Raw genomic sequence first — 20,445 nt, forward strand, 5'->3', positions numbered from 1 at the left:
CAACGCTGACTAGTCAACTGGTGAATAGTGAACGGTGGGACCCCTATGTCATTGACACGGGTACTAAAAATAGTTAATTTAGTTTAATTAAAAGTGGGGCCCGTATGTAATAGTCCTTTTTAGAGGGTGATTAGTGTAATAGGGGGATTAGGCCCCTAATTAAATAGGGGAGGGGGGTCCACTGAGCAGAGACCCAAGCCGGCCACGACTGGGCTCACGCGCGCGGCGTCTCAGAGGAGCGTTGGTGGCTAGCAAGCAGTGCCCCGGGGTTGGCGGAAAACAGGGAGCGGCAGGCATCGGGCAGGGCCGGCGCCGGGCTGAGCCGACGGAGAGCGGGAGCGGCCACGCATGGGGCTACGACGGCAGCAGGCAGCAGCGGGCGAGGCCACAAGAAGCGGCGGCGACGCAGCAATACTGCAACAGAAGCAGTTCAACAGCAGGGGACGGGCCTGCACCGGGGAAGCACGGCGGCCAGTGAGGAGCGGCGGTGCGGACGAGGCAGAACATGGCGGGCGGGCGGCTGTGAGGCCACGGCGGGTGAGCGGCCAGTGAGCGCGCCGAGCGCGATCCGTAGCGTTCGTAGCCGCAGGCAGTGCACGCGCGGGAGGAAAGAGCTCGGGCCAGGTGGACAGCAGCGTCTACGGCGACGAAATTAAGAGAATGATAGAGGGGGAGGAGGCGGCAGCTCACAGGGTCCCAGTAGAGGTGCATAGCAAGCTCGGGGGAGGCCCGGTGACGACGAATTCGACGGAGGTCTCCGACGGGTGCAAGGTCAAGGATGACATGGATCCGGCGAGGCAGGGGCTCCGGCTCCAGTTCCTAGTCCTGGGTGAATCAGCGGAGTATCTTGGAGCGAATGCACACGGTCCTAGGGTGCAGGGTGGTCGGGGAGCGCGCGGGGAGGCACCCCGTGGCGATGATGGCGATGGTTGCGCACTGTGGGGAGGAGAGGGATGAGAGGAGGGGGATTGAGAGCGCTAGGGTTCGAGGGAGGGAGGCGCGGCATCTTGTAGGAGTATAGGGGGTAGCCGGATGGCCGGCACGTAGCCAAGCGCGGCCGTGGCGCCGCCGGATGCCTACCACGACGTCCTGGTGAACAGAGAAAGAAGATGAGGACGGGGGAGTTGGGTTGGGCCGGCCATGGTGCTAGATGGGCTAATACTTCCACTAGATTAGGGTCCTTACTTTTATCTTTCTTTCTTTTAAACTCATATTTCTGTCTATTTGCTCCTATTTTGGATTTTATTTCTATAGTAAAATACTTTTGTTCGCATCGAGACTTGGCATATAAATCAAATGCAATACTTTGAAGAAGCACCCAAGGTTTGAGGGCATTTGGAAATATAAAACCATTTGTTTATTTTTGGAAATGTTGTTTTTGTTATTTTGAACCACTTATAATTTCCTAGGGATTTATTTGTGAGCCAAATGGTGTTGGATTCTACATCATACTGGTTGGTGGAATTTTTAGAATAATATGAACATTTTAGTTTTTTTCTATTTGAGGAATTAATAATTTGACTTTACTTTAAAATTGAATTTGAGGTCGGTTTGGGACAAAGTGATGATCGGCAAATTTTAATTATGATGACGTGGCATCATTAAAAGGAGTTTATTGTAGCATGTCACCCGGGGTGTTACATAGATAGACATCCCTCAAGTCATCTAAATGATACGTGATCCAAACCAACTAAACCATATCCGATCATCACGTGAGATGGAGTAGTTTTCAATGGTGAACATCTCTATGTTGATCATATCTACTATATGATTCACGTTCGACCTTTCGGTCTCCAGTGTTCCAAGGCCATGTCTGTACGTGCTAGGCTCGTCAAGTTTAACCCGAGTATTCCGCATGTGCAAATCTGTCTTGCACCCGTTGTATGTGAACGTAGAGCTTATCACACCTGATCATCACATGGTGTCTCAGCACGACGAACTATCGCAACGGTGCATACTTAGGGAGAACACTTATACCTTGAAATTTTATTAAGGGATCATCTCATAATGCTACCATCGTACTAAGCAAAATAAGATGCATAAAAGATAAACATCACATGCAATCAAAATATCTGACATGATATGGCCATCATCATATTGTGGCTTTGATCTCCATCTCCAAAGCACCGTCATGATCTCCATCGTCACCGGCTTGACACCTTGATCTCCATCGTAGCGTCGTGGTCGTCTCGCCAACTATTGCTTCTACAACTATCGCTAACGCATAGTGATAAAGTAAAGCAATTACATGGTGTTTGCATTTCATACAATAAAGCGACAACCATAAGGCTTCTGCCAGTTGCAGGTAACTTTTACAAAACATGATCATCTCATACAATACCGTATATCACATCATGTCTTGACCATATCACATCACAACATGCCCTGCAAAAACAAGTTAGGCGTCCTCTACTTTGTTGTTGTAAGTTGTACGTGGCTGCTATGGGCTTCTAGCAAGAAACGTTCTTACCTACGCATCAAAACCACAACGGTGATTTATCAAGTTTGTTGTTTTAACCTTCAACAAGGACCGGCCGCAGTCATATTCGATTCAACTAAAGTTGGAGAGACATACACCCGCCAGCCACCTTTATGCAAAACTAGTTGCATGTCTATCGGTGGAACCGGTCTCATGAACGTGGTCATGTAAGGTTGGTTCGGGCCTCTTCATCCAACAATACCACCGAATCAAAATAAGACATTGGTGGTAACCAGTATGATGATCACCGCCCACAACACTTTGTGTTCTACTCATGCATATCATCTATGCATAGACCTGGCTCATGATGCCACTATTGAGGAACGTAGCATGCAATTTCAAAAAAAATTCTACACTCATGCAAGCTCTATCTAGGATATGCATAGGAACAAGAGGGGGAGAGTGTGTCCACGTACCCTCGTAGACCGAAAGTGGAAGCATTTGACAACACGGTTGATGTAGTCGAACTTCTTCTCGTTTCGGCCGATCAAGCACCGAACGTACGACACCTCCGAGTTCTGCACACGTTCAGCTTGATGACGTCCCTCAAACTCTTGATCTAGCAAAGTGTCGAGGGAGAGTTCCGTCAGCATGATGGCGTGGTGATGGTGATGGTGAAGTAATCCGCGCAGGGCTTCGCCTAAGCACTACGTGAATATGACTGGAGGCGTAAACTGTGGAGGGGGCGCCGCACATGGCTAACAACTGTTGATATGTGTTCTAGCGGTGCCCCCCCCCCCAACACACACATATATATATATATAGGTTGGAGGGGAGGGGAGGCAGCCAAGGGGGCACCCCAAGTAGGAGGAATCCTACTTGGGCGCCTTCCAATTCGGCCTCCCCCTTCCATATTCATCCGGAGGGGGGAAGGAAGGAGGAGGGAGGAGAGAAGGAAGGGGGAGGCCGAATTGATCCCCTTCCTTTCTCTCTTCCTGTCTTTCCTCCCCCCTTATTTCGGCCTACATGGGGTGCACCAGCCCCCTAGGGGCTGGCTGTCCCCTTCTTGGCCCATTAGGCCCATGTAGTTGCCCGAGGATGCCCGGAACCCCTTCCGGTGACCCGATATGTACCCGGAACCTCCGGAACACTTCCAGTGTCTGAATATCATCGTCCAATATATGAATCTTTACCTCTCGACCATTTTGAAACTCCTCGTCATGTCTGTGATCTCATCCGGGGACTCTGAACAACATTCGGTCACCAAATCACATAACTCATATAATACAAAATCATTATCGAACGTTAAGTGAGCGGACCCTACGGGTTCAAGAATTATGTAGACATGACCGAGAAACCTCTCCGGTCAATAACCAACAGCGGAACCTCGATGCTCATATTGGTTCCCACATATTCTACAAAGATCTTAATTGGTCGTACCGTAATGACAACATACGTTATTCCCTTTTCATCGGTATGTTACTTGTCCGAGATTCGATCGTCGGTATCTTCATACCTAGTTCAATCTCGTTACCGACAAGTCTATTTACTCGTTCTGTAATACATCATCCCGTAACTAACTCATTAGTCACATTGCTTGCAAGGCTTATCATGATGTGTATTACCGAGAGGGCCTAGAGATACCTCTCCGATACTCGGAGTGATAAATCCTAATCTTGATCTATGCCAACCAAACAAACACCTTCGGAGATACTTGTAGAGCATCTTTATAATCATCCAGTTATGTTGTGACATTTGATAGCACACATGGTATTCCTCCGATATCCGGTATTTGACATGAAGAAAGCAATATCAATAAAACTTAATGATCATTATGCTAAGCTAACGGATGGGTCTTGTCCATCACATCATTCTCCTAATGATGTGATCCCGTTCATCAAATGACAACACATGTCCATGGTTAGGAAACTTAACCATCTTTGATTAACAAGCTAGTCTAGTGAAGGCTTACTAGGGACACGGTGTTTTGTCTATGTATCCACACATGTATCAAGTTTCCGTTTAATAGAATTCTATCATGAATAAAAAACAGCCTAGCATGCCATCAGGCTAGTGGGCCAGCATGCCTGGCATGCTGTCGGGTCGGTCCGTTTGGCTCCTGGGCCGTTGACGGTGTCCTGGACTAGGGGGTACTCATCACATCGTCTCCCGATCGGTTGGATTGGGCCGAGGACCCCCATGGCCGTTTACTCATGGGCCAGTTCGGACAACCGATGACATATACGAGGAAGATTCCACAAGACTTGGTGATCAAGACAAGGACTCCTCTCCACCGACGTATTCGACTAGGACTCTTGTTATCCTAGGCCTCTGGTACATTATATAAGCCGAGGTCAGGCTAGTTGGTAGATTAGGATGACATTACTCATCATACCTGTAGGGTTTAGACCACAACATATGATCTCGAGGTAGATCAACTCTGTACTTGATACTCCATCAATATAAACAAGAGCAGGAAGTAGGGTTTTACCTCCATCAAGAGGGCCCGAACCTGGGTAACATCATGTCCCCTGTCTCCTGTTACCATCGATCCTTAGACGCACAGTTTGGGACCCCCTACCCAAGATCCGTTGGTTTTGACACCGACAATGGTGCTTTCATTGAGAGTTCCGTTGTGTGATCAGCAAAGGATCAATGGCTCGCCCGCAGATTAACTGCGACGCCGGCATCTTCGTCGCCGGTTCGACTAGTCACCTTGGCTCGACCGAGGACCGTGCTCCATCTCCGATCGTCATGTTCAGATGGGGGCCTTCATCAACATCAACTCCGATCTCTATCATGATCGTAGAGTAAGCATCCATGGAGCTCGGGGGCTCAACGTCAACATTGCCCTCGGGCGGCCGTGCTATTTTCCCGGACAGCAAACTTGTATCCGCTGCCACCACCTCCTTGAGCATCGGTTTGACGATTCGTTTGGTGGCATTGTGCGGAATTAAGTCTACAACAGCCATGCAAAATTTCGTCGAGTTCCGATGGAGGAATCTCCGGCAATCTACGATATACCGGAGCCCTGTCAAATCTGGACGGGAATCCGGACAAGTTTAGGGCATGGTCTCCAAAGCCTAGCTCGGAGGTCCTTTGGAAGACCCAACCGTTTATCTGCTGAGGAATTCTCATATCTACCACCCATCCAAATTTCAGCTTGATCCGACGGTTCAACATCCGGAAACCGTCTGATGAGTGGACCGCTTTTTTAGATATGTTTTCTACGCGAGAAAGAATCCGACCTGAGTTCATCTTTTTTATGAACGCGATTTCAGACATCCTTTTTGAAGGAGGTTTTGTATGGGGTATTGTGTTTTGTTCCCAAACACATCCCACTAATTTTAAGGTCTTGTCCAATATGATCTTCACCATCGCGCCGGTGTCAAACCAACCCGTCAACATTGCTCCACGGTTGTCGACCTGCGCTAGACACGTCGTCGCTTTGTTGAGCCGATATCAACTTCTTCGGATCATCATATGGGCAAGCCGAACAAGAGTTCGGCATCGCGAAGGATAAATCATCAACAACATCGCCGCCCCACGGATTACACGGAGCGTGCACACTGGCATCGCCGCACAGTCACTTTATCAAGCCGGTATTGACCGCGTCACAAGTTACGACCTGCGCCGCCATGGCCGCACTATTGCTTTTTCAAGCCAATGTCCATCACGCCGAACTGCTTCAACACCTCGGCTGACATGGCAGCTGCAACATCTCCTTACCGACCTGCTCCGTCACCTTGGCTAGACCGGGGGCTTCGCCGTCCCTTCTTCAACCTACTCCGGAGACTTCGGTGTCACCAGTCGACCAGCTTCATCACGTTAGCTGGACCGGGGGCTTTGCCTCGGCGAGCGCACCTTTTCCAGCATCGCCATGCCGCCGCTTCATCGCCCATCAGGCAATGGGTGTGCGGATCGAGTCCCAATTTTGGGAGTAACCTTTCTTCAGGTTGCTACAACAGATAAACCAGGTGCTATTAATCCCAGTATTTTTTCTTGTTTGGGTTTATTTTTCCCAAGGAATTATTACTCTGGTTTATTTCATCATCTGTACACAGGTCTATCAAATGGTGGCCGCATTAACAACGGTCGCGTGGTGGTTCGGTCAGTTTCCGTATACAGTTCGGCGAATGCCGCATCCGGAACTCAAACCGGCCTGCGAATTCAGGCTTAGCCACGCCTTCACCGCGTCACGCCGACGCCCTGCATCGACATGATTTCGGCGCCAGGCCACATCTCTTTCAATAAATTATTTTTGCGAAAAGCAATTATCCTTTTTGGACCACACTATTTTATGTGTGTGGGTGATCGACTTCGACTGCGTCACACGGTCACTTTGGCAAGCCGACGTCGTTGTCCCAATCGGCTCGCGTGATCACCTTGTTGGTCGAATCGCCATACCGACATGTTTTGTTGCCTCGGGGACTTCGGCATCGCTGAGAGAGCTCTACCTCATTGAGTGTTCGGCAGACGGGCCATATTTCTTTTATTACTCACTTTGCGTAAATTATTAATTATGCAACATTTTTTATTCCTGTTATCTTTGGCTTGCACTATTTTCTTTGCATAGGTAAAGGATCCGGGTCGGGCAGCGCTGTCACCTCGGCGTACCGACGTACCACGTCACCTCGGCTGGACCGAGGGCTTCGTCATTACTTCATTAAGCCATGCCGAGGACTTCGGCGTCACACTGTCGGCCTGCATTGGCCGTGCTATGTCGCCACTTTGCAGTGCCGAGCTCTTCACTCTGCCACCTCGGGACCGGCTTGGGGGCTGGGACCTTGTCCCACCGTAAGCCCGGGCCGTGCATCGACACCGAGCACATTAACCAGCTAAGTCGCTTCCATGCTTAAAAACCTTTAGTTTTAAATTTCGTTCGATTCAACCAAGCATTATGCTTTTTTGACAAAAAGTCATTTGCAAAAAAGTCTCTTTGTCAAAACCTTGTTTGTTGCAAGCAAATTCAAATACCCCGTTTACTTGGGGGCTTCCTTTGTGAAGCCTTTCCTCTTGCATATGATTATACTTGTACGGCTTCGTTCCTTGTTCGTGTATTACGCCACAATATGCACCATGTTGACTTAAGTGTTTCGCAAGCTGGGTTGCCTGACTCCTGTGCTTACCCCTACGTTCTTGATTGTTCAGCTAGGCGGTAAAGGGAGCACGTCTGCGATTGTTACTACCGGGTCATCCGAGTTAGTATCTCAGACTGGGTGAAGCCGAAAGCTAGCGCTCTTATTGTTTTCAATAATGGTCGGCAACTCATGAGTACAAAAAATTATTGCACAAGTCTCATAGTAACAATGAGCAACCGAAGAAAGGTATCGGTGGAGGTACTATTTTCTTCGAAGATGCTTGTTATACTTCGTCAGTAATATAGCATAAGTTCCCTGAGCGCGCTTTGTTTGTTACAGCCATATGGCCTGATTGCCTGGTTATCGGAAACACCATCGATACTTTCGACAGGTGGAGTACATGACACTTTTCGGTCCTTGACCGAAGAGGGAGAAGCCGACGGTCGGTTAAGACGCGTTTAAAGTTCAGGTGAACACATATATGATATAAGTACATCAGTACATACAATCATTATACATAAAATTCTTTTACCCAAGTCGCTTGGGGGCTTTTAAAATTTATATGAGTTGTTTTATAGTAAATGTGTTTTCTTTTTGGTCGTTGCAAAGTCTTTTTCTACCGCTCCTTTTTCGACTCGAGTGTATGGTTAATAGCTGGAAAGCCTGTCTTCTCTCCAAAAAGCCGCTCGAGTTTAGTTCGCTAAACTGGCCTCGAAGAAGTACTTCGCCTTTGGGATGAGGAGCTCGAAGCCATAGGCTGGCCCGCTTGACGTGTTGAGATCGGGCGTGTCATGTTAAAGTACGATAGAAGCACCATTTTTTTGTTTTTTTTTCCAATTTTTGGATTGGCACCGAACACTTGATCTTATTTGGACGTCAAGTTTTTATTGACATTTTTTGGTTTTCCAAGCTTATGGCACTTTTAAACTATTTGTGTGTTTTCAGCATAAGTCTTGCAGTGCAACGCCGGACACCTTTAGAGATTCGGCAAAAATATTCTCGGATATTGCTATATATGCATCGGTTTCAAATTGTGTCTTCGGTCAAATAGTTGGGTTACCCGGCTCCTGTGCTTGCCTCCTACGTTCCGCTTTGTTTGGCTAGGTGTGCAAAGGGAGAACCACTGCGATTGTGCTTCCAGCTCACATGGTTAAGCACCTCAGTGGAGAAAGCTGAAAACTGACTGTCACAATAAGCGTAAACTGGTCAGCGATCCAATGACTGTGTTAAATGACGGGCCATTCATAACATTGGCCGAAGTGTTTACGGCTTGACCTCAGATGTCGCCAAACACTAACCGGGGGCTCATAGCTAGCTTCCCCAGTTTAAAACTCCTATGACTAAGTGAAAGTTATAAAGCCCGCATATCTGATTTCCTCGTTTCCGCTAACACAACCGCCTTTGGGCACCGAGACGTCGGCTAAGGGTTGTCTTGTTATTGCGGAGACACCCTGCGTAGTATCTACAAAGGGGTAGAAGCCGACGATGGGCCACTTTCAACTGATAAATGGTCGCAACGGAGTCAAAATAAACATATCATCGTCATTTGTATTTCATATACAAGGGCTACCTTCCATAATCATCGTTATAAAGCCATAAATATGCATCAATTTGACTTAAGATTTTTGCCAAGCTGGGTTGCCTGGCTCCTGTGCTTACCCCTACATTCCTGATTGTTCGGCTAGGCGGTAAAGGGAGCACCTCTGTGATTGTTACTACGGGGTCATCCGAGTTAGTACCTCAGACTGGGTGAAGCCGAAAGCTAGCGATCTTAAAGGATCACATTGGTCGACAATGACGGAAGTAAAAAAATTTGGTTCATTAATACCACAGAGTTTGGGAACTTTCCCCGAACTAAATCCTCAATATTTTCCTCCCACATTGATCGGAGGTGGGGTTTCATGATCATGATAAGCATGACGACCCAAAGAAAGGAACCGATAGCGAGACTATTTTCCTTGGAAGATGTTTCTTACATTAAGTAATATAACATATCTCTCCGCGTACCTTTGTTTATAAAACTGTATGGCCGGATTGCCTTATTTTCCATAAATATTTACCCTTATAACAGCTTTAATAAAGTAGGACAAACACTCCCCGGCTTCTGGCCGAGGAGGTTGAAGCCGATGGTCGGTCAATAAAGTTTTGTATAATGCGGATCCGGGCATTAGTGATGTAAAGTACTTGGATATGTAGAATCATTACACATAATTTGTGGTTTTACTCTGGATATCGATCCTTAATTCGGCCACCCGTGCCCACATTAACGCTCGGGGGCTACTGGGCTTCGGGCTTATCATTCACTAATATTGAAAGGGGCGTATCGATCCGCTGATCTGGTGTTGCCACCCGACCAGTGTCTCAGGGGCTACTGTATTGACAATCCAATGCAGAAAATTTAAAGTGCAATATAGCTTTCGAGGAGATTATGATCCTCAGGTTGGTCGGCCGCACCCAACCTGAGTCTCGAGGAATTTGCACACCGCTTTTTGTGTCCCGAAGTATTCCCCCGAGTTAGGAGTTGATCCTCAGGCCGATTTTGTGAATCAACCTGAGTCTCAGGGGCTACTGGGATCAGTGGTCTTATGTCATCCTTCAGGTGCATCTCGGGTTTTAGAGCGATACACACCTTGAGGGCTACTGGCTATATATCTCGGCAGGGAATAAATTGCACCAATCAAAAATATTGACAAAAAATCGGCCCGCAGTCGGGGTGGTGCACCACCTCGGAAGCAGTCCGGCATAAAGCTCGGATGCAAGTGGCTGGTTCCATAGAGAGCATTTCCGGCATTAAGCTCGGCTAAACTCCTTCAACTTTTTTGAACCAAGGTGATCTATGACACCTCGGATATAGTCCGGCGTTGGAGCTTGGACATAGTCCGGCGTTGGAGCTTGGACATAGTCCGGCGTTGTACCTCGGATATAGTCCGACATTGGAGCTCGGACATAGTCCGGCGTTGGAGCTTGGATACATTCCGGCGTTGGAGCTCGGAAGCGGCCCGGCGTTGGTGCTCGTCTACAAAAGATACCTCGAATATAGTTCGGCGTTGGAGCTCGGACGCAAGAGGACACTGCCGCCCGGGAACAACTTGAAACCCGAGGTGTGGCATAAAAATAACAAGGCATTGATAAAGGTCGAAGACTTAAAGGGCTCCTCGGATACCCGACGTGTGAGATCTTTAGATTTAGCTCGGCAATCCTCAAGATAGAAGATGGGAAGATTTGTTGAACCAGTTTTCAAGACCGACAACCGAAGACGAAGAACAGTTCGGAAGAACCAAGGAGTGTCCCCAACTTGAAGACCGGTTCAGGGGGCTACTGACGGTGTCCTGGACTAGGGGGTACTCATCACATCGTCTCCCGATTAGTTGGATTAGAACGAGGACCCCCATGGCCGTTTACTCATGGGCCAGTTCGGACAGCCGATGACATATACGAGGAAGATTCCACAAGACTTGGTGATCAAGACAAGGACTCCTCTCCACTGACGTATTCAACTAGGACTCTTGTTATCCTAGGCTTCTTGTACATTATATGAGCCGAGGCCAGGCTAGTTGGTAGATTATGATGACATTACTCATCATACCTGTGGGGTTTAGACCACAACATATGATCTCGAGGTAGATCAACTCTGTACTTGATACTCCATCAATATAAACAAGAGCAGGAAGTAGGGTTTTACCTCCATCAAGAGGGGCCGAACCTGGATAAACATCGTGTCCCCTGCCTCCTGTTACCATGGATCCTTAGACACACAGTTCGGGACCCCCTACCCGAGATCCGCCGGTTTTGACACCGACAGCCGTGCTTGGGCCGGAGGGGGAAGAACGTGGGCCGGCACAACACGGCCTGACTAATAATCGTGCCATGGCGGGCCGGGCCGTGCCAGGCACGATTAATGTGGGTCGGGCTGTGCCGGCCCGGCCCAGCCCATTCGGCCAACTATGGCCGGTATCGGCCCGGCCGAGGACGCCTGAATCGGAGGCGAGGGTCGCACGGCACAAGCGGCAACGTGCGAGGGAGGCCATGGCGACGGGCGATGCATCGACGAGGCGGCGGGCACTCGCGCGCGCGCCCTTCGGTCCCGAGGACGCGCTCATTGCGTCCGTCCTCCGGCACTCCCTGATAACGACGGAGACGAATAGAAGGCGACTGCGGCGGAAGAACACCGAAGCGCTCCGGCTCGCTATTGAGCTGTCGGAGCGCGAGGCACCGGCGAACGCCGGTGGGCACACCGAGGAGCAGGAACGCTTACTCCGAAGGCTTGCCGGGGGTCACATGGAGTTGTCCAACGACTACGAAGACTCAAGCACCGACAACGACCTTCCGACGGCCAATGCATACCCCGAAAGCGAAAGCAGCACCGCCGACCGCAAGGGGGAAGGGGGTGGCAAGGAAATGGTGATTTTCTCCGCCCTTCCTTGTTGTTTAAAAAAATATCGCATGTTTGGGGTACTGTTCGATTGAAACTGCATCTTTTGATTGTCCGATGATCGTTTATGCTACAATTATGCCTGTTTTAACTAGATTTTGTGCTAGTTCGATGATCCACGTAGGTTTATTTTTTAATGTGCATGTGTTGCATGGATATGAAGGATCAAAATTGAGATACGCAGGTGTGGACGCACCTAAATGAGAAGTGCCCGGTCATTGCCCACGGATGCGGGCGTTTGAGAGGTCCGGATTTGACGTCTTCGGCTGTAGATGCTCTAACCGCTTTGTTATACACTAGGAAGTGTAATTTTTGTTACTACATCCCATGTTCTCTGGACTAACATAACACTGGTTATGAACAAACGATGCTTGGCGTACCAATGCGTCGAATTGTCGGGGCTCACCGGTTTTCATCAAGATGCACCTACAAACACCAATTAAAACGATGAAACAGGGCGGCGGGTCCGCCCGACGAACCACCCGACGGCCCCGCCCGTCCCCCTGGGTTTTATTGAGGGTGTACCGGGGGGCTTTGTTGTCCGAATCACCAGCCACAGAAACCCATCCCCGCGCTTCAGCTGCACCAGCACCGGCACCGGCACCTCACCTGCGCCGAAGCCTCGGCCCCGCACCCGCGCAGCTCGCTCGCCCGCCCTTTTCTATTCAGCGTGCGCAGGATGCATGTATGGAACACGTGTGGCCGGCGCGGGGATGATTCCACGTCGCGCTCGTGGTTTCCCAGCCCTCGCACGCACGACCGCGCGCTCCCTCTGCCGCTCTGGGTTAGCTACCCTTCGCTCTCCTCCCTCCAAGCCCCGAGCCCGCCAGCGCGCGCGACGCGAGCGCCTATATATAATGCGCTCCCAGCCCCACTACGAGAGAGAAAGGCAGCAGAAAAGAAAACAGGGGCTGGTGTCCGGTCCAAGATCCAGAGCGAGAAACATACCCCCCCTCCCCGGCCAGCTGCTTTGACCCATTTTCGTGTCCGGCGAGCGATCTTAACCTTGGCCTACTGCGCCGACGAGGGGGGGAGCTTCTTTCTACGGTCATGCCGCCGATGGAGCTGGTGGGGAGATCGCTCTTGCAGGCAGCAGGCTCTGCCAGCACCGCAGCGCCGCGCGGCGGCCGGGAGCGCGGGGGCGGCGGGCTCTGCTTCGCGAGCCTCGGCGGGAGGCAGGGGAGGAGGACGGTGCGGTCGAAGGCGCCGGTGGGCGCCCTGGCCGAGCGGGTCGTCCTCACCCCGGCGCCGGCGGAGAGGGTGGCCCGGCCGGAGGCGCACCCGCAGAGCGTGGCTGCGAGGGCCGTGGTCACCGTGCGCCGGAAGCGCAAGGTGGAGGTCAAGGAGCAGGTCGCCGAGCAGATGGACGCCTACGCCGACAGGGTCGGCCGGAGCGTCCTGCTCGAGCTCATCAGCACGGAGACAGACCCAAGTAAGCCACCGCCGCGAAGCTTCCCTGCCGCGTTTGAATTCCGCGGCCCTCGTCGGCTGCATCTTCGAGCTTCTCCTTTTCTTCTCCCCCGCTTTCCGTTCGCCGCCTCAGCTCCAGGGGCGAGAATATTCCAGCTGGTGTCTCTTGACCTGCGCGTGCGCGCCTTCGTTTTCGAGTCATCGTGTCCACATGGAAACCGAGCGTACCAACCTACCCATCGCTCTGTTTATTGATTTGATTTTTCTTCTTTTCTTCCCCGCATGTGGCATGTTTGTCTCGAGTATCAAAATCAGAGCGAATCATTGGATGCAAGCATGCATTGAGCTGAGTGGATCTTCGCTTTTTCTCTGCTGTTGCCAGGAAAGGGAGGCCCCAAGAAGAGCAAGAAGTCGAAGCTGGTGGGGTGGTTCGAGAAGCGGGACGTCAAGGCGGAGCTGGTGGTGTACACGGCGGAGTTCACCGTCGACGCGGCCTTCGGCGAGCCGGGCGCGGTCACCGTGCTCAACCAGCACCAGCTCGAGTTCTTCATCGAGAGCATCCTGGTGGAGGGCTTCCCGTCCGGCCCGGCGCACTTCACCTGCAACTCGTGGGTCCAGCCCACCCGCGTCGACCCGGCCCCGCGGGTCTTCTTCACCAACAGGCCCTACCTGCCGTCCAAGACGCCGCCGGGGCTGAGGGAGCTCCGGCGACGGGAGCTCAAGGAGCTGCGCGGCAGCGGCACCGGCGTGCGCAAGATCACCGACCGGGCCTACGACTACGACGTGTACAACGACCTGGGCAACCCGGACAAGGGCGCCGGGTTCGAGCGCCCCGTCCTCGGCGGCGACAAGCTGCCGTACCCGCGCCGGATGCGGACGGCACGGCCAAGCACCGTCACAGGCAAGTCGCTTTCCCTCCTCCTTCTTCCTCTCTTCTCCTTGATGGCCGCCTTGCCTTGACACCACCGTCGGCGTCGACTCCACCGATCCATCCATCCATCCATCCAATAAATTCTCCGATAGCAACAGTGTCGTCCCCGACATGGCGGGAGCGAAACCGTCGGTCCGGCTCCGGCGCGTTGCTTTCGTATCCGAACCACCCGATCGTCACTGACGTTGACACTGACCCGCCGCGGCCGTTGCGTTTGGTTTGGGTGCAGACGAGGGCGCGGAGAGCAGGGTGGAGTACCCGGAGCCCATCTACGTGTCGCGCGACGAGGAGTTCGAGGAGGGCAAGAACGAGATGCTGTCCGAGGGCGCCATCAAGGCGCTGCTCCACAACTTCATGCCGCTGCTGGTGAGCTCCGTCTCGCCGGACAGCCGCGACTTCGCCGGCTTCCACGACGTCGACAACCTCTTCAAGGAGGGCCTCCGCCTCAAGCAGGCCCTCCACGACCAGCTCTTCCAGAAGATCCCCTTCGTGCGCAAGATCCAGGAGAACAGCGAGGGCCTCCTCCGCTACGACACCCCCGACATCATCAAGAGTAAGAAGCCCTCCACCGAATCGTCCGTCCATCACCCACTGAGATACGATAAGATACGCCATGGCTTCTTGTTTTGTACTGACGCTGTTTTGTTTTCTTGGCTTGGCCTGTTGTTGCAGAGGACAAGTTCGCGTGGCTGCGCGACGACGAGTTCGCGAGGCAGGCGCTGGCTGGCATCAACCCCGTCAACATCGAGCGGCTTCAGGTAAGCCGTCCCTCTCGCGCGGAACACGGCAACTCTGCAGCTTCCAAAACAGAGCTGCACAACTGTGCGTTGCTGTCTGCAAACTCTCTCTGTGCGTGCAATGGGCCTGAGGAAAGCGTTTCGCCTTCTTTCTAGGTGTTCCCGCCGGTGAGCAAGCTTGACCCGGCTGTCTACGGCCCGCCGGAGTCGGCCATCACGGAGGAGCACATCATCGGGAACCTGGACGGCATGTCGGTGCAGCAGGCGCTGGAGGAGAACAAGCTCTACATGCTGGACTACCACGACATCTTCATGCCTTTCCTGGACCGGATCAACTCGCTGGACGGCCGGAAGGCCTACGGGACGCGCACGCTCTTCTTCCTGACGGCCGGGGGCACGCTGAAGCCCATCGCCATCGAGCTGTGCCTGCCGCCCATGACCGACGACTGCAAGCGCGCCAAGCGGGTGTTCACGCCCCCCGCCGACGCCACCAGCATCTGGCTGTGGCAGCTCGCCAAGGCCCATGTCTGCTCCAACGACGCCGGCGTCCACCAGCTCATCAACCACTGGTACGCCTCTCTGAACATACCGATTCAGAATTCCCACTGCCGGCGATGGTGGCAGACGAACTGAGCTGAACGATCGTTTTGGCGGTGCAGGCTGAGGACGCACGCGTGCATGGAGCCCTTCATCATCGCGGCGCACCGGCAGATGAGCGCCATGCACCCCATCTTCAAGCTGCTCAAGCCGCACATGCGCTACACGCTCAAGATCAACGCGCTGGCGCGGCAGATCCTCATAAACGGAGACGGCGTCATCGAGTCGGGGTTCACCCCTGGCCGCTACTGCATGGAGATGAGCTCCTTCGCCTACGACAACCTCTGGCGGCTCGACCAGGAAGGCCTCCCCGCCGACCTCATCGGAAGGTACCTACAAGCTTCACTTCAAATGGCTCTGCTCCTATCGACCGTTGCAGTAGCACAAAAATTCATTTGGTGCTTGGTTTGTCGCAGAGGTATGGCGGTGGAGGACGCGAGCCAGCCGCACGGGCTCCGGCTGCTCATCGAGGACTACCCCTACGCCACCGACGGGCTGCTCCTCTGGTCGGCCATCGCGCGGTGGTGCGAGGCCTACGTGGCGGCCTACTACCCGTCCGACGAGGCCGTGCAGGACGACTACGAGCTGCAGTCGTGGTACACGGAGGCCGTGCAGGTGGGGCACCCGGACAAGCGCGACGCGCCGTGGTGGCCGCGCCTCACGACGGCCGGCGACCTCGCGTCCCTGCTCACCACGCTGGTGTGGCTGTGCTCGGCGCAGCACGCGGCGCTCAACTTCGGCCAGTACCCGCTCGGCGGCTACATCCCCAACCGGCCGCCGCTCATGCGCCGGCTGGTGCCGGCCGAGGGCGACCCGGAGTACGAGCACCTCGTCGCGGACCCGCACCGGTTCTACCTGTCGGCGCTGCCCAGCCTCACGCAGACGACGACGTTCATGACGGTCATCGACACGCTCTCCACGCACTCCGCCGACGAGCAGTACCTCGGGGAGCGGCCCAACGAGGAGTGGACGGCGGACCCGGCGGCGCTGGCTGCCGCGCGCGAGTTCGCCGCGGAGGTGCGCCGCGCCGAGGAGGAGATCGAGCGGCGCAACGCCGACCCCTCCCGGCGCAACCGCTGTGGCGCCGGCGTGCTGCCGTACGAGCTCATGGCGCCGTCGTCCGGGCCGGGCATCACCTGCCGAGGCGTCCCGAACAGCGTCACCATCTAGCCCGCAGAGAGTAAATTCAAGGGACCGTGGGAATTTTTCAGCCTCGATATACTTTGGGCAGGGAACGTCTCAGGGAAAGTAGATAAGAGAGAAACGCCATTGATTTGGGCCCTCGCCGTGAAGGGCCGAATCGCCATTGATTTGGGCCCAGATAGGAGAAGATTTAATTGCATTTTTTTTCTGTTCAAAAACTGGGGCATGCTAATATAGTGGAATGTGTAAATGATCTTGTAAGTTCCTATAGTAAAGGGATTCCGACAGATGCTTGAAACATGTGTAAATCAATGGAAAATAATTCAGAGTACTAGCTCAAAACTTGCTTGAGAACATCATAACAATGGAAAGTAATTCAGAGTAATACCTCAAAATAATCCAGTGCCAATTTTGTCATGGCTTACTTGGTTGGCCTACATTAGAAAACAACATCACAATGGAAACTAATTCAACGAAATGTAATGTTACTGTAACTATATGTACAATATCAATTAGTAGATCCACACTTGGCCCAGCTGCATTGGTCCAACTCATAATGCAAAACTTTGAACAAAGGCATACCAAACATCGAAAGGGAAAACTGTGTAGACTGCCAGTAAAAACCGGAATCGTTTAGCTAAATATCTTGAAATAGGTTTTTGCCCCGCTTTATAAATAAAGCACCAACGCACGTTCATACACAAGTCATCCAAGTATGAAGAAAGGAAACAATAAGTCTGTTGGGGCAACAAAAAAAACATGACCTAAAAGTGGAAAACAAACAATGCAGGACACTACTAAGGGGCGCCAAGAGTTGATGGGTGACGAACTGCAGACCATCCAGTATGCAACCCAGCGAGTCCATGTCCCGCCGCCTACAGAACGAACGCCGATACTACATAAAAAACAACATTTTAAACACAAAGTCAGCGACACATCACACAAAACCTTCTCGGTAGCCATACTATTGTGATGTCATCCATAAGGTCTAGATCATTGCCGCGAACACCAAACAGAAATGGGCATCTCCTCCTCCTAGTATATGGAGCCTTCGTGTCCAGAAAGTCACCTAGGTCTGAGCCTTGCCCCTTGGACCTATAGCCTCACGAGCACAGCTCCATGAAAGGCGGGCAATGGGACTAAAGAAGATATGCGTCCATGATTTGGACACCACGTAAAGGGGACAAAGGCCATCACTATGCCGATGTCGCTTTGCTACTTCCATGACCGAGGAGGGAGGCCTCGGAGCAGTTGTCGAATGAAGATCGAACACTAGTGCCTATTGTTTTATGGTTTGGATGTGTCTGAGGGAGTCCTGGACTAAGGGGTCATCGGGCGTCCGGCCTGTTGGACATGGGCTGGACTATTGGGCCATGAAGATACATGATAGAAGACTTTCTCCCGAGTACGGATGGGACTCTCCTTTGCGTGGAAGGCAAGCTAGGTGGACGGATATACTATTTCCTTTCTATGTAACCGACTTTGTACAACCCTAGTCCCCTCCAGTGTCTATATAAACTGAGGGGTTAGTCCGTAGAGAACAATCATAATCAGGTAGGCTATACTTCTAGGGTTTTAGCCATTACGATCTTGTGGTAGATCAACTCTTGTAACCCCCATGCTCATCAATATTAATCTAGTAGGATGTAGGGTTTTACCTCCATCGAGAGGACCCGAACCTGGGTAAACATTGTGTTCCCTGTCTTCGGTTACCATCAACCTCAGACGCAAGTTCGGGACCCCCTACCCGAGATCCGCCGGTTTTGACACCGACATTGGTGCTTTCATTGAGAGTTTCGCTGTGTCGCCGCCAAGAGGTTCGATGGCCCCATCAATCATCCACAACAACATTGTCCAGGGAGAAACCTTCCTCCCCGGACAGATCTTCGTGTTCGGCAGCTTCGCACTGCGGGCCAACTCGCTTGGCCATCTAGAGCAGATCGATAGCTACGCCCCTGGCCACCAGGTCAGATTTGGAAGCTTGAACTACGTCGCGGACATCCGCGAAGACTTGATCTTCGATGGATTCGAGACCACGGCAGTAGCCGCTCCATGTCACCACGATGAACATGGCTTAAATCTGTCATCGAACTACACCCAGGAGATAGAACCTACAACTGCTTCGGCTCTAGATCTGGAGCAGGTCACGCCGTCCGAGGACGGGAGGCTCAACCCCACCATGGAGGCCGCAGACTCAGCGGCATTGGAGCCACACACAGACCCAACCTCAAGTGAGATCTGTGTTACCAGAACCCCGGACACGTTTCCGGCTACAGGTTCCAAAGCCTGTGCATCCGCGCATGATGAGCTTGATCGGTCGTCGATCGTTGAATTCAGCTCCGCAGACATCTTCCGGCACTCACCTTTAGGCGACGTGCTAAACTCATTAAAAACACTCTCCCTAGCGGGGGACTCACAACCAAATTATATCCGGTTTGAATTGGAGGCCGATGAATTTCGCTTCCCACCCCCCCGCCCACTTAATAGCCACTGTCAAAGACTCAACTGACATGCTCAATTATGGCTCCGATGACATCGACAGTATGTTCGACGATGCCGGAGAAGAAGAGGCCCAAAACCTGCCATTCACCGGACGCGGGACGACCACTTCCTCGTATGACGTATACATGGTGGACGCACCAAAAGAGAATATCGGAGATGACAAGGAAGATCCGGTCGAGGATAAGCCTCCCGAGATACAACCAAAGCGTAGACGTCAGCGGTGCCTCTCTAAGTCACGCCGCAACAAAGATAGCAACACAGGCACAGGAGAAGATAACACTCCGGACTGTGCGGAAGACAATGAAGACCTCGGTGATGCAACTTCCGAACAAGATGAACGGGAAGATGGGCGAATTAGCCCTGATAAACAGGCCACACACGAAGACTCGGAGGACTGTAATTATCTCCCGCACTCCGAGGGGGAGGCGAGCCTCGGCACCGAGGATTTTATCGTTCCCGAGAAACCTCTTGAGCAGGAGCGCTTCAAACGCCAGCTAATAGCCACTGCAAGGAGCCTGAAAAATAAACAGAAGCAGCTTCAAGCTGATCAAGATCTGCTCAATGATAGATGGACCGATGTCCTGGCAACCGAAGAATACGGCCTCAAGCGCCCAACCAAAAGTTACCCGAAGCACAAATTGCTACCTCAGTTCGATGACGAGGCGCTAGAGCCCGTACCATCATTGCGCAATGCGGCTGACCGACTAGCACGCGGTCGGGATAAAGCGGCAACTCAAGCCGAACATAAAACAGCTCAAGGACACACATATGACCTACTACAGGACTCAGACGGTAGATCAGGTCAGAATAGATAAATCTGCGGATCACGGAGACGTGCCCCGACACGCGATAACGGCTATCTAGCCAAACACAATAGCTATACTCACGTCCGGGCCGCGAACCGTAGACGGACTCTATCCGAGCTACGTCGCGATGCGGCCCGATACAAAAGCGCCGCTCACCCACTTTGCTTCACCGACGAAGTAATGGACCACGAATTCCCAGAAGGGTTTAAACCCATAAACATCGAATCATACGATGGAACAACAGATCCCGCGGTATGGATTGAGGACTTTCTTCTCCATACCCACATGGCCCGCGGCGATGATCTCCACGCCATTAAATATCTACCACTAAAACTAAAGGGACCAGCTCGACACTGGTTAAACAGCCTTCCGGAGAACTCCATTGGC

The 20,445-nt window shown here is 52.3% G+C and overlaps 1 protein-coding gene across 1 annotated transcript; it reads left to right on the forward strand.

Moving 5' to 3' along the window:
• Nucleotides 1–12,801: 12,801 nt before the first annotated feature.
• LOC125538417 (putative lipoxygenase 5) lies at nt 12,802–17,084 on the forward strand. The gene is made up of 7 exons (XM_048701674.2): nt 12,802–13,364; nt 13,725–14,243; nt 14,503–14,826; nt 14,946–15,031; nt 15,167–15,579; nt 15,670–15,936; nt 16,024–17,084. Exons 1-7 carry the CDS (start codon nt 12,983–12,985, stop codon nt 16,775–16,777), a joined length of 2,745 nt encoding a protein of 914 aa, XP_048557631.1. The 5' UTR covers nt 12,802–12,982; the 3' UTR covers nt 16,778–17,084.
• The last annotated feature ends 3,361 nt before the right edge of the window (nt 17,085–20,445 follow it).

Source organism: Triticum urartu, chromosome 2A (assembly GCF_056163025.1).
Source record: "Triticum urartu cultivar PI428250 chromosome 2A, HENAU_Tu73, whole genome shotgun sequence".
Lineage (NCBI taxonomy): Eukaryota > Viridiplantae > Streptophyta > Magnoliopsida > Poales > Poaceae > Triticum > Triticum urartu.